We start from the raw sequence: 25,560 nt of genomic DNA on the forward strand, positions 1-25,560 counted from the left end.
CACCTTCCACTCCTCCCTAACATCTAATCTCAACCATCCAAATCTTAGCAGCCCTTCATACCCTTAGATCTCTCCCAAGACAGCATCCTAGCTTTACACTTCACTCCTTAAACCTCAACAGATCACCTTAGGGTGCCACATCATACCAACCAATCACTAGGCACCCAAATCTGCTCCCTCCATTCTAGGCACCCAAATTTCAGCCCTACATAGTATTAGGCGCCCTCTCCTTCTCTTCTCAGCCTTAGGATCACCTTAGAACAATCCTAATCCTCCATTCTCAACCATAAGGCACCAATATTTCTGCAAAAACCCAGCTACCGCCCCTCTCTTTCTCTCTAATCCCAAACCTATCCTTCCTTCTCTATAAAAAGGACCCAAGGGGTCCTAAGAAGGGGTTGGATTCTACCCCCAGGTAAGACAGAAGGTTGTTCTTGAGAAGTTCAAGGGTAGAGGAAGAGGAGAACGCCCAGGCAAGAGGAGGGGTTCTGCTTGCATTTCACCTAGCAACTACTGCCACCTCTAGATCTAGATCCCAACCAGTTTCCCATAGTTTTAGATTTACTTTTTATGCGTGCTTTTATTTTCCGTTCTTTAATCTCTTGTTTTTATTTTATTTCTGCAATTTCTTTAATTTCGGCCAGATAAGACGGAAGGCCCAGCTCGAGGAGTTCAAGGGTCAAAGGATAGTTTTTTTTATTAATGTTATTTATTTATTTTTCTGCAATTTTTACTTTCAGCATTGTTAGAATTTTGTTTTAATGGATTCCAGTTCAATTAATTAAATTTTGTGTTTCTGCAATCTCAAAGCTTGTTATTTTGTCCGGATTGAAGTACGTAACAATTTTTCCCTCACTTCCCTGTGGATACGAACCCTTTTCTCACCACTAACTGCATTATGTAGTTATTTTGAGAATCAGAAAATTTATAAATATTGAAACTGGTGTTCCGAAGTGGTTAACGACACACTTCCGAACACACCACTTACCCCAAGGTCCGAACTCGAATCGAGCCTAAACGAATTCAAGCCCAAACTGTATGATTAGAGTTTGATTCGATTGCAGCCCTACTTCTAGGTAAGTGTTTGGAAAGGAATTATGAGGTTTAATCAGGAGTTCAAGGGCTAGGTCATATTCAAAGTTGGGGATGAGTAGTCGATCAAGACTACAATAAGTCTTGAATCAAAAAGAAAAAAAAAAGGTTTTGATGGAGAAAAGAAGAAGAAGAAGAAGAAAGGAGAAAAAGGAGAAGAGAAGTACACAAGGGTTTTAGAAAGGAGAGAGAGGGGATGAATTAATGAATCTGCCGCCCCACTCTTAATATTTATAAGTTTACTAACTGTAGAAAAAGGCAGAATTGCCCTTAATGCTTACATGGCAAATAAACTAATATAATAAGCTGAAATAACAAGTTGTCTGAAATAACAACCAACTACCAGTGACATAACTAACAAAGAGTACATGCTGTGCTGTCATATGAACACAGTGGGGACCACAGCCGTGGGGCCCACATCAGTATTCTCTACACTCCCCCTCAAGTTGGGAATAGATGTTTGTCATTCCCAACTTGCATAGGTCTGCCTCTAACTTCTTCCTTGGACAGCCTTGGTGAGAAGATCTGTAAGCTGCATGCTGGAGGTGATATACGGAAGACACATTTCTTGAGATGAAACCCTTTCTCTGACAAAATGTCGATCAACTTCGATGTGCTTAGTTCTGTCATGTTGTACCGGATTGTGAGCTATATTAATAGCAGCCTGATTATCGCAATACAGCATCAAGGGCTTCTCATAATCAATTCCCAACTCTTCAAGTAATGACCTCAGCCATAGAATTTCAGCCACTCCATTAGCCATCGATCTATATTCAACTTTAGCACTAGAGCGAGAAACAACACTTTGTTTCTTACTCCTCCAAGAGACAAGGTTACCTCCTACAAAGGCACAATATCCAGAGGTAGACCTCCTGTTATCAGCACTCCCAGCCCAATCAGCATTTGTATAGACCTCTATTTTCATGTGATCATTATTCTTGAATAATATACCTCTACGTGGACATCTCTTCAAGTATGCTAATATTCTCTCAACTGCAAGGAGGTGGGTAGTTCTAGGAGAATGCATGTACTGACTGATAACATTGACTGCATAACTGATGTCTGGTCGGGTGAGACAGATATATAGGAGTTTTCCAACCAACCATTGGAACATAGCTTTGTCTTCAAGAGGCTCTCCACCCTCTGCACTGATCTTGTAATTCTATTCAATAGGTGTATCTACAGGCTTGACACCCAACTTTCCAGTTTCTGCTAACAGATCTAGAACATATTTCATTTGGGAAATAAAGATCCCATGTTTAGATCTAGCAACCTCAATACCCAAGAAGTATCGTAGTGCACCCAGATCTTTCACCTCAAACTCTTGATGAAGAAGTTGTTTGGGGGACTCAATTTCACTATTATTCCCTGTCACCATAATATCATCCACATATATAGCAAGTAAGGTTAAAGAAGAGTCCACTCTTTTAATGAACAATGTATGGTCTAACTGGGCCTGTACATAGTTGAATTTTCCAAGGGCTTGTCTGAATCTATCAAACCAAGCTCTGGGGGACTGCTCTAGTCCGTACAGGGCTTTATTCAGCCAGCAAACCTTCTTACCTGTCTTTGCATCATAGAATCCAGGGGGTAAATTGCATGTAGACTTCCTCCTGTAAGTCTCCATTTAGAAAGGCATTTTTAACATCCATCTGGAACAAAGGCCAAGAATAACTCGCTGCAAGGGCTAACAAAACTCGAATAGTGGTCATCTTTGCCATTGGGATAAAAGTCTCCAAGTAGTCTATACTATATGTATGAGTAAATCCTTTTGCAACTAACCGGGCTTTATACCTTTCAATGAAACCATCAGCATTATGTTTCACAGTAAATACCCATCTACATCCAACCGGCTTCTTTCCATTGGGTTGGTCAACTAGCTCTCAAGTATTATTCCTCAGAAGGGCATCCATTCCAACTTTCATTGCATCTTTCCACTCAGTAACTGACAAGGCTTCCTGCACTGTTCTGGGGAAAGGAATATCAGCAATGGAAGTGAGAAAGGACCTGTAAGAGGGAGACAGGCGATCATAGGACAGAAACTAGGAAATGCATTGAGTCGTGGATGTGGTGCAACGCCGTTTCCCTTTACGGACTGCAATAGCGAGGTCAACGTCATCCGAAGGAAGTGATGATGAAGTAGCAATAGTGGAAGGTATCTCAGTAGGACCTGGATCTGATAAGGGGACTGTAGTACCTGGATTTGGATCCGTAGAAGGAACTGGGGCTGGCCTGGACTGCCGATGACCAAAATCAACCTGCCTCCACCACCTGTGATAGACTTTTAACTCCTGACACCTCTGACAACCCTCCCCATTACAGCCCTCATCACTCAATGGAATAGGTAAAGGAACTTCAGATGAGGTAACCCCAGTCTCACTACTCTCCCCCCGAGGAAAAAAACCCCTCATTCTTACTACTCTCCCCCTGAGGAGAAACCCTAGGGTAATAGGGTACCTCCTCAAAGAAAGTAACATCCATCGAAACAAATCTCCTCCCAGAAGTAGGTTCATAGCAGCAATAACCCTTTTGAATTTGTGCATAACCGAGAAAAATGCATTTGGAGGCCTTAGGGTCAAATTTGGAACGATGAGGTCCAAGAATCTGAACAAAGCAGGTGCAACCAAAGGTTTTAAGGGGAACAGTAAATAATTCTTCATCTGGGTATAGAAGGGTAAACGGAGGCTTCATGTCAAGAACCCATGAAGGAACCCGATTAATGAGATACACTGTTGTGAGAATAGCATCGCCCCAGAAACGGATAGGCATATTGGAGGTAAACATAATGCTTCTAGCCACCTCCAAAATGTGCCTATTCTTCCTCTCGGAAACCACATTCTGCTGTGGTGTATAAGGACAAGTGCTCTAGTGAATAATCCCATGATCAAGTAGATAAGAGGCCAGTGGCTTGGTAAAGTATTCTTTCGCATTATCAGATCTGAGGATTTTGATTTTGACCCTGAACTGGGTTAAAATCATCTGATGAAAGGTCTAGGTCGGAGCAGGAACCTCATCTTGGGAATGCATGAGGTAAACCCAAGAAAAACGGGTATAGTCATCAACAAACAACAAGAAATATCTGTACCCCCCCCATAGAAGGGAAGTGATACGGGCCCCAAACATCGGTTTGCACAACATCAAAAGAATTACTTCTTCTTTTATTACTCAAGGAATAAGATGTTCGACAATGCTTTGCAAGCTCACAACTCTCACATCTCAAATTTGACATCGGAACAGACTCAAACAAATTAGGAAACAGACTCTTCAAAGACCGAAATGATAAATCACCTAATCGATTATGCCAAAGCATAACCGGACTAACAGACTGAGAAACAAAAGGCTTCTTATCTTCATGATCTTTCCAATGAGAACTCTCTCCAAGCAGATAGATCCCATTTGTCTCACGGCCAGTCCCAATCACCTTCCTCGTCTCCAAATCCTGAAAAACACATCGGTCAAGGAAGAAGGTTACTGAAAAGTTCTGATGTTTTGTAATACTACTAATTGAAAGCATAGTAGTATCAAGCTAAGGGACATGCAAGACTGAGGATAAAAAATGGTATCAGACAACTTGGTGTCTCCCTTGCCAGAAATAGGAACAAGGGAACCATCAGTAATGGACACTTTATCTCTACCAGAAGATAAATGATAGGTAGTGAACAGTGATGGCAAACTAGTCATATGGTCAGATGCACCTGAGTCTATTACCCAACAATGTTCAGTGTTACCTGGAACTGAAGCATGGTAAACTGAGGCCCGAGAACCTGAATGAGTAAAGGCTGATGTGGCAAGAGCTGATGATGACTGAGATGACTGAGCTGAATTACCAACCTCCTTTTCGAACTGTATTAGGGCAGCCCGAACTGTTAGACAGTTTTGTATGCCCTTAGCTTCAATCAGAATGATATAATTTATGAGTTTATTGTAAATGAATAAAAGTGCATATTTGATTCATGTACCCTATGTATGTTTCTGTGTAATACCCTTAAACTAGACACTTAATGAGACTCGTGTTAGTTTAGAACGTTCACAGCCAGTGGATCGGTCTGGGGAGACCTATCCTCCTGATAAGGCTGACACTGTGGTGCCACCAAGTCGGTTGGGGTGGCTTGTCTCAACTGCCAGGGTGAGACCCTAGGCACATACAGTGTAGGATTAATAGAACCTTTGAACCAGACCAGATTTCCAGTATTGCCCTGGACCTTGGAGATAATGGGCAAAACTGGAAAGTTACACCTAACCCCTAGACTCGATTATAATACTACACTAGATGTCGGATTGGGTTGTCTTTGATGTACCAATCAGTGAGATCCTTAGTGGGGGTCAAAACCTAGGTATGTTGGGACAGTCTGAGAATTCATCTGAGTGGGTGATCATAGTGACAGGATCAGCCCCTTTGTCGAACAAAGGTAATGATCGAGGATGCACTCTCTCTGATGGAAACCAAGACTACCGGCAGCCGATTTCAATTGTTGAGATTTTGTTTTGCAAAATATATTTATATAAAGATATATATATATATATATATATATATATGTTAGGGTTTCGAAATGGTTTGCAAAAGGTTTTAATTCCCGGGATTCATGTAAGTGGAGAATGCAACACTGTTCCTTGCAGCCGAGGGAGAGGTCCTCTCTTGTCGGGCAGTGTATGATCATTATGGGCTGAGAGGTTAAGTGTAAGACCATTGAGGATAATGCCTGATGGGCTAATCTTGCATCTGCCCATAGTCCCTGGGTGTTACAAGGTGGCTTGGCCCAGGGACCACTTAGGGTAAGTGTTGGGCCCATAGAGCCCATAAGATGGGTTTCAGGGGGTGCACTATCCATAACAGTGTATTCGGCCAGGCCTTGTAACAAAGGCTGGGCTGAACCCATGTGGCTGATGGGTAGATCAATGTTTGGGTCCCACGCCATACAAGGAAGCCCAACTGGCAGCAGTTTGGAAGGCTAAGTGAGTACATAACCTTAAATGGGCCTTAAGCCCATTTCGAACTGGGCTGATTTGATCAATCAATTAAAAATGGGAGAATTCTAAGATGGATCAACTGATAGGATTGGGCCTAGACCCTATCCACTTAGAGAGTCCAAGATCTAAATGAGATTTAGATCTGGAAACCTCCTAATTAGATTAGGAGATGGCTGATCTGATCTGCATATAAGATAAGGGTTATCCCTTATCACTTAAAGGGACTTTTAACCCAAATATGATTTGGATTAGCAACTCTTAATGAGATTAGGAGCTGATCCCTTTAAGATTATGAAAGGAGAAAGGAGCGAATATAGTTAGTGATTGATGTTCAATTCTCTTCAGAGCTGAAAATCACAGAAAGAGAGATTTCTGCACCCTGCGAATTCTCTCTTGCCGCCTCCTTCCTGCCGCCACCATCACCTTCAGTTCAATCTCCAGTTCTTGGGAGAAATCAAGATCTGATCTTGATTCCAATCTTTTGGGAAAAGATTGGTTGGAACTGTACCCACAAGCCATCCAGTTGATTCTTGCGAAGGGTCAAGTTCTTTTGGAAGAACATTGCTGACTCTGCTCCATCCTTCACTACGCCATCTTCAGTGGGAGCAGATTTTGGATCCTTCCTTGGGCGTGAACACCTCCATTGGGAGATATTGTTTCTCCGTATCAGGTACACCCTTCCTCCTACTCCTTTTGGTTCAGATCTGATTTGGTTCATGGTTTAAGATTGATCCTTGAAAATATGTTTTCTAAATAGGGAATGTGATTCCCAGCTGCAAAGATGGGAGAATTTTTTTTTGAAATTCACCCCTTATTCCGCAATCTTTGGGCGTCCATGGGATGGATCTCCCATCCCTTCACAAACAGCAGCTAAGGTGTCTAGGGGCGTGCCCTTTGTGCCCAATGAGGATGCAGAATCAATGTTAACTACCATATGAGCATTACCCCTTTTGTTCCTTAGTTTTGTTGGGACTAGATGAGGGTGCAGCTTCCAACATGTGTCTTTAATATGCTTGGGTTTCTTGCAATGTTCACACACTAGATCCCGCTTATCTTCCTTCTTCATATCCCTTTTTGTATAACCCCCAAACTTAGGTTTAACTACTGCCAGGGCTGGTGGGAAGGGTTGATGCTGCACCATAACCTTTCTCCTAGTCTCTTCACTATGCACCAAGGAGTAGGCTTGGGATAAAGTCACATTGTCCCATGTTAGTATTTGTTGTCTCAAAATATCATAATCAGAATTCAGACCAGCTAGGAGTTCAAACACCCTATTAGTCTCAACTTGCTTTCTACGAGTCTGTGCATCTTTCTGACTTTCCCACTCAAGTGTTTCCAGATGATCAATTTCATGCCACAAAGATTTCAAGGTAGAGAAGTAAATGGAGACTGGTTTCTCTCCTTGCTTGAGGTTATTAACCTCACACTTCAATTCATAGGCTCTAGCAACATTAAGGGGTTGGGAGTAGGTTTCTTCCATGACATCCCAGATCTCCTTGGCTGTTTTTGCCCACAAATAGTTTTGGCTGATATGTGGCTGCATAGAGTTGCACAGCCATGTCATAACCAAGTAGTTCTCCTGAATCCACTTGGTATACATTTGGTCCTCCTTGGATGGTTCTTTCACATCTCCCAATAGGTAGCTAAGTTTTCCTCTTCCCCCAATAGCCATCATGGCTGATTGGGCCCATTCTAAGTAGTTGGATCCATCAAACTTCACAGTTGTAATCTGAAATGCAGTCTCAGACATATTACCAGAATTGCTAGTCCCAAAAACACCTTCCCCCTGATTCTTGAACTCCATTCTTGGTTAAGAATCAGTAATCAAAAACTGTTAGAGCTACTGTAATAAGAAAAACAGCACTTAAACAACTGATCACAATCAGCCTAGGTCTTCCACAAACAAAGGAAACAGAATTCTGTGTGAACTCAGTTCGGATCTGATCTGAAACCAATCGACAGTTCTGAATTTGAGGGTGAACCTAGTTCAGATCTGATCTGAAACCAATCGACAGTTCAGAATGTAAGCTGTTCCAATTCTCGATGAAGGTTCTCACCCCCAAAACAGAATTTGGAGCCGAAACAAGCCTAGAACTCGCTTATAAAACAGTCTGGAATGCTGAAACTAATTTAGGGTTTGATCATAGGGTTAAGGAAACATTGTGAGAACAGAAACAGTGCACAGCCGCACCTTCCAAATAGGTTCACAATCAAATCTGGTCGTAGGGTTAAGGAAAAAACCCTAAAAAAATCAGAGAATTCTGATTGCCTCTGAAAAATAAAGGAGAGCTCAGCCGCTCCTCCTAGATAAGTCTAACAAACCCTTGACTGATGACGATCTCAAGGAAAGATAAAAACTTACCCAGAAACTTCTGATCACCACCTTCAATCTTGGCCTAAACCCTAATATCGATCCTTTGAACCTTCTCTGATTCTTCCTGATTACCAAAACACTCTCCAAGCCTCTACAAACCTTCAGACAGTTGCTAAACCCTTCTGGTAACCTCCAAGAATCAGCCAACGAACAGTTCTTTCTAAGCTTCCAGCCCTAGGCAGTTCTCGTGTGGTCGGCTGGACTAGACACACATGAGAAACCCTAGATTGGCTCTGATACCAAGTAGTCGATCAAGACTACAATAAGTCTTGAATCAAAAAGAAAAAAGGTTTTGATGGAGAAAAGAAGAAAGGAGAAAAAGGAGAAGAGAAGTACACAAGGGTTTTAGAAAGGAGAGAGAGGGGCTGAATTAATTAATCTGCTGTCCCACTCTTAACATTTATAAGTTTACTAACTGTAGAAAAAGGCAGAATTGCCCTTAATGCTTACATGCAAATAAACTAATATAATAAGCTGAAATAACAAGCTGTCTGAAATAACTACCAACTACCAGTGACATAACTAACAAAGAGTACATGCTGTGCTGTCATACGAACACAGTGGGGCCCACATCAGTGTTCTCTACAGGATGAATCTAGTGTTAGGTTTTGGGAAGATGAATGGACTGAAGTAGGAAAACTGTGTGAGGTTTGCCCAAGGTTATACAGGTTGACTGAACAACAAGTTACAATTGATTAGTGTTACAAGAGGAGAGGGGAGAAGTTGATCTGGAATCCAAAATACAGAAGACCTTTATTGGACCAAGAAGTGGAAGAGTGTATATGCTGCTGGAAAAACTAGAAGGAATAAACATTTCAGTGGCCACAGGAGATGGTTTGTGGTGGAAAGAGAGCAAAGATGGAAAATCCTCAGTAAAGTCATTATACAAGACATTAGTAAGAGATAACCAAGAGTTGGGTCAGATAAAAGGAGTATGGAGTAACCCGGTAAGCCTTTGCTTGGTTGGTAGCCCATGACAACATTCTCACTACGGATCACTTGAAGGCTAAAGGTTTTAATTTGGCAAGCTGCTGCTATTTATGTCAAATGGAAGAGGAGACAGTTCTTCATTTGTTCTTTTCCTGTATTCTGGCAAACTTTATTTGGAATTTCTACTCTCTAAATGGACAAAACTCAAATGAAGCAAGAAAGTCAGGATTCTGAAGATGTATCGTGTTTGCAGTCTACTGGTCACTTCGGAATGAGAGAAATAGAAGAGTATTTGAGGACAGGTGAGCATTAATCATCTGGTAGCAAACAGTGGGTAAACTTGCATCAAATTGGGTTCTTCATCTTCCAGATTTCGATCAAGTGAACAGAACTGATCTGTTAGAGAACTTCTAGAGTACACTAGATTTGCAAGCTTGTAACAACGAGTTATTTATAGTTTGAGATTGTCTGGAATTTGGATTGTTATGTCAGCTTGACAGCCAACTGTCTTGCATTGTACCTCTTTTTTCAGTTTTAATGAAATTCTCTTTTATCCTTCAAAAAAATAAAAACAAAAGATTGCACAAGAAGACCTTAGATATGCATAAGGTAATAGGATTCTCAAAGTAGAACTCTTACATCCGAGACTCAGAATCCTTTCGAGGGTCATATCCTTTTCTAATCCAAAATAGGCGAAATGGACCTGTTGCAAAGTAGTATGCAATCCTAAAAAGAAGCCTACAACAATCAAGTAGGATAATCACATCAGTGCAAGCGTCAAGCATTATACATTTAATACATTATCCATAAAATAAAAATACACTAAAGAAACACAAAATTTGAATGAAAAAAATAAATAAATCTTCTGGGAATAAAAACCTTTTAAGCTGGTGAGCACCAAAATGTAGACCTTCCTCTAGCAAGCATTGATTTAGTGTATGTTTGTGCCATATAGGACGTTCATCAAAAAGTTTGGCTAAAACTGTCTGCCACTCCCAATGAGCTGAGCCTTGAGGTATGTGTTCCTCCCAGTTGACTTTCCTAGGAATCTGTATGGGCCTTAAGAAAAATAAAGGGAAGTGGAGCAGAGAGAGAAGAAGAGGGAGGGGGAGTACTAAAGGGCATATCAATCAATAAAGTCAAACAACAACTAGTTGTTCTAAAAGTTAGCATCAATGATCTGACTCCAACTCACCACTCTATATATGCCTACACTATTTTCTGCATCCTGTCAAGTTCAATTACAATGGTGAATTGCTACTTTAATGATAGTTTTAAAATTCAAACAACTCAGACTAAATGTGTGTACTGGACATAAGGTTTTGTTCTGAGAGGATGTTTGGATTGATAACTCTACCCTCAAGGACCTTTTTAAGTCCCCTGTATTCCCTCTCTTTTTAAAAATAAACCTATTCAGAGTTTTGTTTCTTTTTCCCAGCCTTCTGGTTTCAGCTGGAATTTGGGTTTTAGAAGAGATTTGGGGGATCATGTGCTTGACCAGGCAGATTTGCTCCTTAAAACTCTTGATGCTGTTTGATTGGACCCATCTAAGTCGAATACTCGCATTTGGACCCCGTACCCACTGGGATTGTTTTCTTGTGCTTCCTTCTTCTCTACCTTTTATGTTTGGTCCCTAACACTCAAACTTTTCCTAGTAAGGATATTTGGTCCAAACCCATACCTCCTAAGGTGGGAGCTCTTTGTCGGAAAGTGTCTCTTGGAAAATTAAACATGCTGCACAACTTACAAAAAAGAAGACTTTGTCTCAGTATCTCCTCTAACTGGTGTATCCTCTACAAAGCCAACGGAGAAAGGTGCTACCATTTACTAATCTCCTGCCCTTTTGTTATAGTTCTTTGGGAGAAGCTTTTTGGTCTTTCTGGTTGCAGGTGTTAGTGTCATGCAGATAAGTAGTCTTTTTTACCATACTACAGGTGGCCAAAGAAAAGAGGTACAGTCTTGTGGAGGTGCGCAAGGCCTGCTTTGGTTTGGACTGTTTGGGAGGAAAGAAATGCCAGAACTTTCAATGATAAGGAGAGGGATGAGGTTAGTGCATGGGATTGTATAATCAGTAGGGCCAAAAATTGGGCTAAATCCTTGTATCCTTTTTCACCTCTGTTTTAAGGGATAAACTGGTGGTGAAGTGGAGGCATCCTGAAGGTGTCATCAAGCTAAACTTTGGTGGTAGTAGTCTAGGCAATCTAGGGACATATGATATTGGGGAAGTTTTCAAAATGCTAAGGGTAATTGTTGCCTTATTCTCTAGCCCTATTGGAGTAGGGGACTCGGTTAACGGGGAAGTCCGAATAGTGCTACAAGGAGCAGAGATTGCTAAAGAAATGAACATTGAACACTTGTTAATTGACGGTGACTTGAAAATGATAATTGGGTGACTTAAAGAACCAGAGACAGTGACTTGGTCCTATAGGGGGCTTTGAGAAGGTTCAAATGGATAACCAAAAACATAACAGTCAGCCTTCAATGGGACAGGAGACTGGCAAATGGAATGGCAGATTATCTAGCTAAACAAGGGGTGAGGAATCAAATAAGAAATAAATGTCTACATCCTTATGTTTACAAATAGAAAACAAGGAAGCATAGCCCTTACAACTGAGACCAAAACATTTGATTTCTATTTACCCCTTGTCTTGCAAGTGAATCACCCAAACTATTTGCAGACTTCTGAACCCATAAAATCTTTAGTTACAGCCATGCAGCTCTTTTCACACCAATTTGAATTTATTGATCTCATGCCTGTAGCTCCATGGCACTTTCCTCTCATCCTTCAACCAATTTATTTCATTCTTTGAGTCTCCTTCAATTTTTAATTTCTTTACGTTCATTTCCACTGCTTTCTCTATTTGAAACCTTGCAGCCAATATTTCTGCTTTTGTTGATTCACCTAACCCAATTGGTCCTGAAAACATTGCAATGATATTAGCTTTTTGCCTTTTTCATCTCTAAATGCTCATCCATTTCCAGAGGGGCCAAGATTCCCAAAGCAGCTACCATCGGAGTTCATCTTTATGAGGTCCCTCTACGATGAAGTCCACAATTTCACCACCTTTTCCTTTTTAGATGAGAAGCCTACTACTACTGATTCCTCATGGTATCATCAAAGGAGCAGGATGAATACATGTCTAAAGTCATCAGCCAGTAAGCCACAATCACTGAGATACATTCTATGATTGCCTCTTTAGTTCTATCCTAATCACAAACAATCTAGCATTCCTTTCATTCCAAATAGTCCATACCAATACTTCCCTTGTACATCTCCACATAACTCTTCCTTTTCTTTTTGCCCATCTAAAGGTTGTTGTACTAAATAAATTAGCTACACTTAGGAAGATTCCGCCTGCACCCAAAAAGAGAAAATCCTTCCAAAATGCAAAGAACAAATGGACAAGAGATCAGTAAATGATAACATGACTCACCATTTGATCTACACAGCACACACCAATTAGGGGACAAATACCAATTAGGTCTCCTTTGTAGGAAGTCAGAGGTGTTGATACTTTCATGAAAGGCTTCCCAACAGAAAATCCCAATCTTAGGGGGAATAAAAAGGTTTTCACCGCACTTCATAGGAAAGGACTGCAATGGAGGATCAAGAAGGGTTAAGGTTTTGAAGAAAGAGGCACAAGAGAACCCACCAGATGGATGAGGAATCCAATTCTAGAATCCCATTTCCTTGCATTAAGGTAAACTCCTTCTAGAGTATTTAAAAGATTATGTGAAGAAATCTGATGTATTGTATTACTATAGTCCCTTCTGTACATAGTCTTGTTCTTTTCGTATTCTTTGTATTTCTATTTCAGATCCTCTAAGGGCTCTTTTGTATTTTCCTTTTTTTATCATTTAGTCCTCCAAGGACTCTTCTATAATTCTTAATATTATTTAATATATATGGCTCTTTGGGGTGGGGGTCGAGTAAACTGTTTGGACACCCCTGAAACTCTCTCTCCTCTCCTTCAAACTGGCTTAGTGACATGGTACCAGAGCAGGTCATGTCTACCAGCTGCTGATTCGATTTCTTTCTTGGATGATTAAAAGGTTATCTGAGAAGTATTAGAAGTATTTGATTACCATTGGCCTCTGTTTGGAGATTATTTGAAGGCTGTTTCAATCAGCCAAAGCTGATAGATCTTTTCTGAAAAGGACACCCAGCAGGTCAGCTTTTTCTTGTTTTCTTTAATTCGGCTGATTCAATCAGTATAAGACTCTATATTTGATGTCGCCCAGGCCTCCTTTAACTGGTTAATCATTTGTTTTGAAGACTGGTTCGGTCTTGATAGGGTTTTGATCCCACCTTGTAGCCAACAGTCCTGAAACATTCCTTTTTAGGCCTGACATCAATATAAACCTATTGTTATGAGATTTCTGCAGTATAATACCTTTTTTTTGTGAAGTTTTACTTCAGCAGTTGATTTAGACTTCATCTGATTTTAGTTGGGTGATTTATCACCAGTTTCTCTTCCCTCTAGCTTCGATTTCAGTACTGCAAATTCTTTTTTGAACTGTGGTTGTAATCTGGAATGGCTGAGAAGGCTGATATTATTCCTGTAAAGTTTGATGGAACTAACTACACCATGTGGAAGTTCATTTTGATTTCTTTGTTGAGAGAAAAAGGTCTGGAGGGATATTTGAATGGAAAGGTCACTATACCGGATAAAATAGATGCAAAGGCCTATTCACAGTGGAAACTTGATAATGGGAAAATAGTCTCTTGGATACTCAGTTCGATAATATCTCATATTGCAGTACCCATGAAGAGAATGTATACTGCCTGTGAGATGTATGCCTACTTTGAGAAAGTATATTATCAAATCCAATATGTCAAGACAATATCAGATTGAGGCTAAGATTTTTGCTTATTGTCAAGGAGATAGGAAGATTCAAGAATATAATGCTGGTTTCCTTGATTTGTGGGTAGAATATGAACTTGTCCACATAGAACCCTCAGATTCAGCAAGAAATGTCAAGTATCTCCAAAAACATTTTGAGAAGAGGAAGGTGAATCATTTTCTTATGAGATGGAGACCTGAATATGAAATAATCAGGTCTGACACATTGAGTAGAGGAACTCTTCCAGATTTAGATTCAGTGATGGGTGACCTTTTGAGAAAAGAGATAGACTTCTTACTACTACAAGTATTGATGGGAAATCAATGAATTCTGGAGTTGACACTGCATTTGTTGTTCACAAGGTTTAAAATGTCAATGTTGATGGAAATGTCGCTTACCAAAATATAGGACATATGTCGAAAATGTCGAGGGGAAATATTGAAAAATTAGAGACATTGTGGAAATATTATGAAATATGTGGAAATATGCAATGATATTTTGTAAAATGATGAAAAAAAGCATTAATACATATTTCTAGACTATTATCTTATTCCCAACCATTATATAAAGCTGAGAAAAATAACAAATTAGTAAATGACAATTTACTCATTTATTATGCATTTTGATGTTTTTACAAGGTTATCCGATATTTTCTTTTCTTGATTTTAATTCTGATTTATTATAAATTCTAGTATATTTATTTCACACTAGTAAATAGAAATACATTTATTCTGATTTTTTAAATATTAAAGCTATAATACATTATGTTTTATTATAAATTTATTAAACTGATTCTCCTTTTTTGTAGCATTAAGATTATGATAAATTCTGATTTATTATAAAACTTAATGAATTTATTATGATTTTTAACACTAAATTTATAATAAATTATGATTTAGTATAAAATTTAATAAATTTATTCTGATCTTTTATATTAAATGTAGAATATGATTTATTATAAAATTTAATGATCATTTTCTGATTTAAATAAATATTTTAAAAATACTAACTAGTTAATATTTTATTACTTGAAAAATATTTTATGTTTTATATTATAAAGTAATTAATTTATTCTTTTCTTTTTATTTTTGTTAATTCTTTTTTATAAATATTTTATAAAAATACTAACTAGTTAGCATTTTCTGATTTTTATTTTTGTTTTCTAATGAATATTGTAATTTTATCTCAAATATTAATTTTCTTATTATTTATTCATTTTAGTGGCATTTGTAGAGAGGGTCTACATCATTGTTGTAGACCTTCATGTACTGCAATAAGAGTGAAACAAAGATTCTATTTATAAGTTTTCATTAATGAGGTCTATATTATTAGAATAGACCCTCTTGCATTGTAACATGTTTATATAAAGGTGTTTTAAAGATTCCATTTTAGGGCTTGCTATTGTGATGGTCTATAGGCTTCCATACACCATCATGGACTATAGCAAGTCTTTAAAGTTTAAATAAACTTAAGTTAAGGCTGAGGTTTCAATTTCATTTGAATGAACTTCAGCTTCCTCAAATGTCGAAGAGGCGCAGAGTGTGTTTGCAACCAGTGAGCAGCAAACCAGCACTCAATGAAGCCCTTCAAGAAAAAAATAGATGACAAAGAGCATTCTCCTTCTCGACCTTGAGTTCACACCTTCCGCTGCTCTCTCTCTCTCTCTCTCTCTCTCTCTCTCATTTTTTCCTAGGTTTTTCATGGTTATTCACCGTGAGAGAAAGATGAGAGAAATTTCTTCAAAGTTTCATAAGCTGAACGTCCTGCTTCCAAGAAAAAGAAATTTCAGCGCATGACCACTCTTGTGCTTGGTTAGATCCTGAAGTTGTACTCCAGCTCCAGGTACACAAGCTAAAACGTAAAACCCTCTTCTTTTTTTTATCAAAAAACCCTCTTCTTTTTCCTCTTTAACATCTCTTTTTGTTTGATAGAGATGTTTGTAGTTCAAATATATGCTGAGTTGTCGACATATACTTGGAAATATTTCGATATATTATATATTTTTTTGTTTTTCGGAACGATATTGTCAACATTAACCAAAATGGTTGAAATATCAACCGACATATTGTATTTTTTTTAATTCAAGTAAAATTTATGTCGCTGGGTCTCGACACTGACATATGTCGGGCGACATTTCCAACATTTCGTGACATTTTAAACCATGGTTGTTCAAGAGAGTAAGAAATCTGTTGCTAAAGACTTTTCAAAGACTCAATGTTACAAATGTAAAGGATTTGGACACATTGTCTCTCATTGCAAGAAGAGGAATGTTTGCACCTATTGTAAACAGCATGAATACATAATTCCAGACTGACCGGTTAGGCCATCTAAGGGTACTCACAAAAGAACCAGCCACGTGCATATCAAGTATCCAAAGGACAAACCATTGACATCTCTTCTACCATAGGTGATTCTTCTACTAAGGGTGAACTGTCTACACCCATAGATGAGGAAAAAATTCAACAACTGGTATCCTCTACCATATCCTCTACTTTTTCTGCTACCGGCCTATGATCTAGTAAGTTTTCCAGTTATTGTTCTTCTCAGTCCCATATTTGGAACATTGACTCGGGTGAAAGAATGGTAGGATCCATCTAATGGACGCCATAAATGTTGCGGAATGGGTGGGCGAATTTCAAAAATTTTCCTACCATCTCCCAAATGGGAATCATATTCCCTAAATTTAGAATACAATATTCAAAGATCCTACTTGAACCATAATCAAACCAGATCTGAACCAAAAGATAAAAAGGAGGAAAATACCTGATCCGGAGAGGCAGTATCTCCCAAAGTTGGTGTTCACGCCCAAAGAATGCACCAAGTATTAGACAGTTTTGTATGCCCTTAGCTTCAATCAAAATTGATGTACTTTATGAGTTTATTGTAAATGAATAAAAGTGCATATTTGATTCATGTTCCCTTGGTATGTTTCTGTGTAATACCCTTAAACTGGACACTTAATGAGACTCGTGTTAGTTTAGAACGATCACAGCCAGTGGATCGGTCTAGGGAGACCTATCCTGACAAGACTGACACTGTGGTGCCACCAAGTCGGTTGGGGTGGCTTGTCTCAGCTACCGGGGTGAGACCCTAAGCACATACAGTGTGGGATTAATTAAATCATTGAACTGGACCAGATTTCCAGTATTGCCCTGGACCTCGGAGATTAATGGGCAAAACTGGAAAGTTACACCCGACCCCTAGACTCGATTATGATACTGCACTACGTGTCGGATCGGGGTGTCTTTGATGTACCAATCAGTGAGATCCTTAGCGGGGGTCAAAACCTAGATATGTTGGGACAATCCGAGAATTCATCTGAGTGGGTGATCATAGTGACAGGATCAGCCCCTTTGTCGGACAAAGGTAATGATCGGGGATGCACTCACTATTGGAAACCAAGACTGCCGGCAGCCGATTTCAACCGTTGAAATTTGTTTTTGCGAAGTATATTTTATATGAGATATAAAAATATATATATACATTATGATTTCTAAAATGTTTGCAAAAGGTTTTAATTCCCGGGATCCATATAAGTGGAGAGTGCAACACTGTTCCTTGCAGCCGAGGGAGAGGTCCTCTCTTGTCGGGCAGTGTATGATCATTATGGGCTGAGAGGTTAAGTGTAAGACCATTGAGGATAATGCCTGATGGGCTAATCTTGCATCTGCCCACAGTCCCTGGGTGTTACAAGGTGCCTTGGCCCAAGGACCACTTAGGGTAAGTGTTGGGCCCATAGAGCCCATTTGATGGGTTTCAGGGGGTGCACTGTCTTTAATAGTGTATTCGACCAGGCCTTGTAACAAAGGCTAGGCCGAACCCATGTGGCTGATGTGAAGATCAATGCTTGGGTCCCATGCCATACAAGGAAGCCCAACTGGGCAACAGTTAGGAAGGTTAAGTGAGCACATAAGCTTAAAGGCCTAAAGCCCATTTCGAACTGGGCTATTAATTTAGTTAATTAAAGGGGCGAATTCTGAGATGGATTAGCAGTTAGGATAGGGTCTTAATCCTATCCACTCAGAGAGTCCAGATCAGAATGTGATTCAGATCTAGAAACCTCCTAATAAGATTAGGATAAAGCTAATCTAATCTGCAAATAAGATAAGGGTTTATCCTTATCATTAGAAGAGAAGGCTGATCCAAATATGATTTGGATAAGCACCTCCTAATGGAATTAGGAGCTGATCTTTTCAAGTTAACAAAAGGAAGGAGGGGGCGGCAGCCTTGAGAGAGACCAAGAAACACATCAGATCCTCCTTAGTGCTGAAATCAAGAAGAGAGAATTCTGCACCCTGCGAATACTCTCTTGCCGCCTCCCTGCTCTTGCCGCCCTGTTTGCCAGTTCGATCTCCAGCTGTGGGAGAAGTCAAGATTGGATCTTGACATCAGTTCTTTGAGAAAGGATTGAAAAGGGAAGCTGTGCTCACGTTTCATCCTGTTGTTTCTTGTGAAGGACAGAGTTCTTGGGGAAGAACACTGCTGATTCTTCTCCATCCTGCACTGCGCCATCTTCAGTGGGAGCAGTCTTTGGATCCTTCCTTGGGCGTGAACACCTTCGTTGGGAGATATTACTTCTTCGTATCAGGTATTATTCTCTCCCATTCCTTTTGGTTCAGATCTGGTTCAGTTTAAAGGTTCAAGATTTATCCTTGAAAATATGATTTTCTAAATAGGGAATGTGATTCCCAGTTGAAGGGAGAGAAAAATTTTTGAAATTCGCCCCTTATTCCGCAATCTTTGGGAGTCCATCTGATGGATCTCTCATTCCCTTCACCAAGATCCGTTCCTGCTGAAGATGACACAGCTGTGGATGGAACAGAACCAACAGGGTGCGTCCTACACACTGGATCCTTCGCAAGAACCCTCTGGAAGCACTAAACACCGAGTCTTTTCAGTTTTTCTTGCAAGACTGATGTCAAGAACTGATTTCTTGACTTCCTTTTGCTGCAAAGATCGAATCATGCAACAGTGAATGGCGGCGGCAGGAGGAGAGCTCCAGGGACGAAGATGGCTGAACTGCTTTTCTTCTCTCTGGAGTATGAATGAGATCTAATCTCAATTCGCAGGGAGTTTTCTTTCACCAAAAACTAGTTCGAATTCTGATGTATTTTTCTCTTGTTTTTCTCCTCCTTTCTTCTTGATTAAGAAACCTCCTCATTAGGAGTTATCCCAATCCAAATTTGTATTTGGATAAGGGATTATCTTAATCCTATCTGCAAATTAAGTTAGTTTACTCCTGATCTTATCAGGAGTTTACCAGATTCAAATCTAATTTGAATTTGGTCTCCTGGAGTGGATAAGGTTAAAGGCCCAATCCTTTTACTAACATTAATCTCGGATTCGCCCCATAGATGGGTGATCATATCAGCCCAGCTCGAAATTGGCTTTTGGCCCATTAGATGTTCAGTGTTTAACTATTTCCAATCTGCTGCCCAGTTGGGCTTCTTTGTATGGCGTGGGACCCAAGCATTGATCTACACACCAGCCACATGGGTTCGGCCCAGCCTTTAATACAAGGCCCAGCCGAATTCACTGAAAAACTCAGTAAACCCCTGAGTCCATCATATGGACCCTATGGTCCCAACACTTACATTAAGTGGTCACTGGGCCAAGCCATCTTATAAAAACCCAAGGACTGTGGGCAGGTGCAAAATTAGCCCATCAGGTATTATCCTAAATGGTCTTACACTTAACCTCTCAGCCCTTAATGATCAAGCACTGCCCAACAAGAGAGGACCTCTCCCTCGACTGCAAGGAACAGTGCCGCACTCTCCTCTCACATGGATCCCGGGAATTAAAACCATTTGCTAACATTTTGAAACCGTACATATATATATATAAATATATTAATTTTTGTATGCCCTTAGCTTCAATCAAAATTGATGTACTTTATGAGTTTATTGTAAATGAATAAAAGTACATATTTGATTAATGTTCCCTTGGTATGTTTCTGTGTATTACCCTTAAACTGGACACTTATTGAGACTCGTGTTAGTTTAGAATGTTCACAACCAGTGGGTCGGTCTAGGGAGACCTATCCTGACAAGGCTGACACTGTGGTGCCACCAAGTCGGTTGGGGTGGCTTGTCTCAGCTACCGGGGTGAGACCCTAGGCACATACAGTGTGGGATTAATTGAATCTTTGAACTGGACCAGATTTCCAGTATTGCCCTGGACCTTGGAGATTGATGGGCAAAACTGGAAAGTTACACCCGACCCATAAACTCGATTATGATACTGCACTAGGTGTCGGATCAGGCTGTCTATGATGTACCAATCAGTGAGATCCTTAGCGGGGGTCAAAACCTGGGTATGTTGGGACAATCCGAAAATTCATCTGAGTGGGTGATCATAGTGACAGGATCAGCCCCTTTGTCGGACAAAGGTAATGATCGGGGATGCACTCTCACTGTTGGAAACCAAGACTGCCGGCTGCCGATTTCAACCGTTGAAATTTGTTTTTGCGAAATATATTTTATATGAGATATAAAAATATATATATTATGGTTTCTAAAATGTTTGCAAAAGGTTTTAATTCCCGGGATCCATATAAGTGGACAGTGCAACACTGTTCCTTGTAGCCGAGGGAAATGTCCTCTCTTGTCGGGCAGTGTATGATCATTATGGGCTGAGAGGTTAAGTGTAAGACCATTGAGGATAATGCCTGATGGGCTAATCTTGCATCTGCCCACAGTCCCTGGGTGTTACAAGGTGCCTTGGCCCAGGGACCACTTAGGGTAAGTGTTGGGCCCATAGAGCCCATTTGATGGGTTTCAGGGGGTGCACTGTCTTTAACAGTGTATTCGACCAGGCCTTGTAACAAAGGTTGGGCCGAACCCATGTGGCTGATGTGTAGATCAATGCTTGGGTCCCACGCCATACAAGGAAGCCCAACTGGGCAGCAGTTAGGAAGGTTAAGTGAGCACATAAGCTTAATGGGCCTAAAGCCCATTTCGAACTGGGCTATTAATTTAGTTAATTAAAGGGGAAAATTCTGAGATGGATTAGCAGTTAGGATAGGGTCTTAATCCTATCCACTCAGAGAGTCTAGATCTGAATGTGATTCAGATCTAGAAACCTCCTAATAAGATTAGGATAAAGCTAATCTAATCTGCAGATAAGATAAGGGTTTATCCTTATCACTAGAAGAGAAGGCTGATCCAAATATGATTTGGATAAGCACCTCCTAATGGGATTAGGAGCTAATCTTTTCAAGTTAACAAAAGAAGGAAGGGGGCGACAGCCTTGAGAGAGACCAAGAAACACATCAGATCCTCTTTAGTGCTGAAATCAAGAAGAGAGAATTCTGCACCCTGCGAATACTCTCTTGCCGCCTCCCTGCTCTTGCCGCCCTATTTGCCAGTTCGATCTCCAGCTGTGGGAGAAGTCAAGATTGGATCTTGACATCAGTTCTTTGAGAAATGACTGAAAGGGAAGCTGTGCTCACGTTCCATCCTGTCGTTTCAGTGGGAGAAGTCTTTGGATCCTTCCTTGGGCGTGAACACCTTCGTTGGGAGATATTACTTCTTCGTATCAGGTATTATTCTCTCCCATTCCTTTTGGTTCAAATCTGGTTCAATTTAAGGTTCAAGATTGATCCTTGAAAATATGATTTTCTAAATAGGGAATGTGATTCCCAGTTGAAGGGAGTGAAAAATTTTTTGAAATTCGCCCCTTATTCCGCAATCTTTGGGCGTCCATGGGATGGATCTCTCAACCCTTTCAATGCTATCTTTTCAGCCCACAGAAGCAACCTTATCAGCAACAAAATTAAAGGTTGGAGGAGAAAAGGAAAGGGAAGTTAAGAAGGAAGACAAAAAGGATGTATTTTGTGATCATTGCAAGATGCCCAAACACACTAGGGACACCTGTTTGAAGTTACATCCTCACCTAATGCCAGCTAGACTTAGAAACAAGAAGGGGAGTGCCAATGTAGCAACTACTACTGACAATGCATCTTCCTCCAGCACAAGGACCACATCTTTGGATGCCCTAGCAGCTGTTCAGGCTGCACTGACACAGCTAGAAAATGAAGCTAGTATTTCTGGATCTACATCTCAGTCTTCAACTACCACACCTGCTCATCCTACTTCAGCCCTTGCTCATATAGGTACAAGAGCTGCCGCATGTCAAGTTTCTGTCCTAGGTAACACTAGATCTTTATGGGTAAAAGATTCAGGTGTTTCAGGCCATATGACCAGCTTATCTACTTTGTTTAACACCTATTGTTTATCCTCTGGGAGAGAGAAAACTTCTATTGTTGATGGCTCCCTTGTGCCAATTTCTGGCAAGGGAGACATCAGATTGTCTAATGCCATCACCCTATCCTCAATTTTGCATGTTCCCAAGCTTAGTGCTAACTTGCTTTCAATTAGTAGTATTACTCAGAATTAAAATTGTTCAGTAACATATTTCCCTGATCAATGTGATTTTCAGGATCTGGAAACAAAGAAGGTTATTAGGATTAGCCGTGAGATGAATGGAGTCTACCTACTTGAACATTCACAGGGGAAGCAGAGTGAAGTGGGGAAATTGTTTCTCTCAGTCTTGGAGTAAGGTTATGCTTTGGCATAACTGCTTAGGTCATTTATCTTTTGGGTCTTTGAAAAGTCTTTTTCCAAACTTATTTGAGTCAGTAGAAGTGTCAAGTTTGAAATGTGAAAGTTGTGAGCTTGCAAAAAAAAAAACAGTAGATTATCTTATCCTTTGAGTAATAAAAGAAGCAACCTTCCTTTTGAAATTATGCATACCGATGTTTGGGGGCCATATCATACTCCCACCATTGGGGGGGGGTACAGATATTTCTTGTTATTTGTTGATGATTATACCCGTTTCACATGGGTTTACCTTATGCACTCTCGAGATGAGGTCTCTTCTCTGACCCAGACTTTTCATCAGATGACTCTAACCCAATTTGAAACCAAGATCAAGACTCTTAGATGCGACAATGCCAAGGATACTTTGCAAAATCCTTGGCATCCTATCTCCTTGATCATGGGGTCATTCATCAGAGCACCTGTCCTCATACACCTCAGCAAAACAGGGTTGTTGAGAGAAAAATAGACATATCTTAGAAGTAGCCAGAAGCATCATGCTCAACTCTAATGTTCCCATACGCTTTTGGGGGGATGCAATCCGTACAGTCGTGTACCTTATTAACATTTTAAACATGCAAACTCCATTCAGTCTTCTATATCCAAATAAGGACATATTCACTATTCCCCTCACAACTTTTGGGTGTACTTGTTTTGTTCAAATCCTTGGACCTCATCGCTCCAAGTTTGATCCCCAAGCTACTAAGTGTATTTTCCTTGGGTATACACAAAATCAAAAGGGATGTTGTTGTTATGAGTCTGTTTTAGGGAAACGTTTTGTGTCCATGGATGTTACTTTTTTTGAGGATATGCCCTACTATTATAGGGCTTCTCCTCAGGGGGAGAGTAGTGAAGAAGGGATTTCAGTTTCAGCCCCAAAAGTACCTTTACCTGTCCCAGTTACCGAGGGGGAGAGTTGTAAAGAGGGTGAGAGTTGTCAAAAATGCAGAGAGTTAAGAGTGTATCACAGAAAGTGGTGGAGACAAGTTGATTCTTTTGTTCAACAGCAATCCAAGTCAATTCCAACATCTACAACCCCAAATCCAGACACTACTACTGCTCCCACAGTTGATCCACTATTACAGATGCACAACCCTCACCATCAGATGACCTTGATCTTCCAATTGCAATTTGTAAAGGGAAGCACCGTTGCACCTCATCCACTACCCATTGCATCTCCAAGTTCCTTTCCTATGATTGTCTCTCAAAATCCTATAGATCTTACCTGGCATCTATTGCTACTATTCCTATACCCAGAAAAGCACAAGAAGCCCTTTTGATACCTGAATGGAAGGAAGCAATGCAAGTAGAGATGGATGCTCTTGTTAAGAACAACACATGGGGACTAATTAACCAGTCTAAAGGAAAGAAACTTGTTGGATGAAAATGGGTGTTTACTGTGAAATATAATGACGATGGTATTGTAAAGAGGTACAAAGCCAGATTGGTTGCAAAGGGACTCACAGAAACTTATGGCATATACTATATGGAAACCTTTGCACCTGTTGCAAAGATGAACACTATCAGAGCCCTACTATCCATTGTTGCGAACTTCTCATGGCCACTATTTCAGCTAGATGTTAAGAATGTTTTCCTCAACGGAGACTTGCAAGAGGAGGTATACATGGAGTTACCACCTAGTTTTTATAGTACAAAAGTGTTGAAGTTTGACCTGCCCTAGAATTCTGTCTTGTTCGTTGACTGTAAAGTAAAGTAAACAGCAAGAAGTAGGAGAGGAAAGAAGAAAAGAGAAAAGAGAGAAGGGCTGTTTCGAATTAGAGAAAAGTAAATCCCTAGATTCGGCCAGACCTGTTATTATATTATTAACTTATTGGAAAAGACTTGAGTGCCCTTCTTTAAGTAAGAGGCACTCGAACTAACATAACAGTACACATCAACATTCTCAACAAGTACAAAGACCGAAATACCCCTTCACTAACACCACTAACACTCCCCCTCAAGCTGGTGAGTATATATCATATAATCCCAGCTTGTTACATATGTAGTCCACTCTCCACCGACTCAAGCCTTTTGTAAACAAGTCTGCCCACTGGTTTCCCGTACTAACATATGCAGTTTCTATCACCCCATTCAGCACCTTCTCTCTCACAAAATGACAGTCAACTTCGATGTGCTTGGTTCTTTCATGAAACACTGGATTGGAAGAGATATGAACCGCTGCCTAATTGTCACAATAGAGCTTCATTGGAGTACTGATGTCATATCCTATCTCCTGTAGAAGGTTCCTCAGCCACACTAATTCACAAGCAGTATGTGCCATGGCCCTATATTCTGCTTCTACACTGCTTCTTGCCACAACTGTTTGCTTCTTACTTTTCCATGTTACCAGGTTACCCCCCAGAAAGGTGCAATAACCTGTGGTAGATCGTCTATCAGACATAGAACCTGCCCAATCAGCATCGGTGTATCCTTCTAGTACCAGTTTTCCACCACTTCTGTACAGCAAACCACGACCAGGAGCTCCTTTCAGATACCTCACAATCCTTAGCACTGCATTCCAATGTGGAACCAAAGGTTTCTGCATGAACTGACTCACCACACTAACCGCAAATGAAACATCTGGCCGAGTAATTGTTAGATAGTTTAGTTTGCCTACAAATCGTCGGTATCTGCCAGGCTCTTCAAACACTTCACCTATATCACTGCTCAGCCTCGTATTTGTTTCCATAGGTGTCTCAGCCGGTTTAGTACCCAACAATCCTGTTTCTTCCAGTAAATCAAGCACATATTTCC

General features: G+C 40.3%; 1 protein-coding gene across 1 annotated transcript in view; it reads right to left on the bottom strand.

Annotated features, from left to right (window-relative positions):
- The window catches only part of LOC148874579 (uncharacterized), a 110,909-nt gene that overhangs the window by 54,720 nt on the left and 30,629 nt on the right, over positions 1 to 25,560 (bottom strand). The window contains exons 7-8 of the mRNA XM_088966913.1: positions 10,244 to 10,414; positions 10,004 to 10,102 (exon numbers count right to left, since the gene is read on the bottom strand). Coding sequence (XP_088823039.1) covers positions 10,004 to 10,102; positions 10,244 to 10,414 — 270 coding nt within the window. The remainder of the gene's footprint in view (positions 1 to 10,003; positions 10,103 to 10,243; positions 10,415 to 25,560) is intronic.

This window comes from Nelumbo lutea, chromosome 1 (genome assembly GCF_056320005.1).
Source record: "Nelumbo lutea isolate HS-2025 chromosome 1, American lotus-T2T, whole genome shotgun sequence".
Lineage (NCBI taxonomy): Eukaryota > Viridiplantae > Streptophyta > Magnoliopsida > Proteales > Nelumbonaceae > Nelumbo > Nelumbo lutea.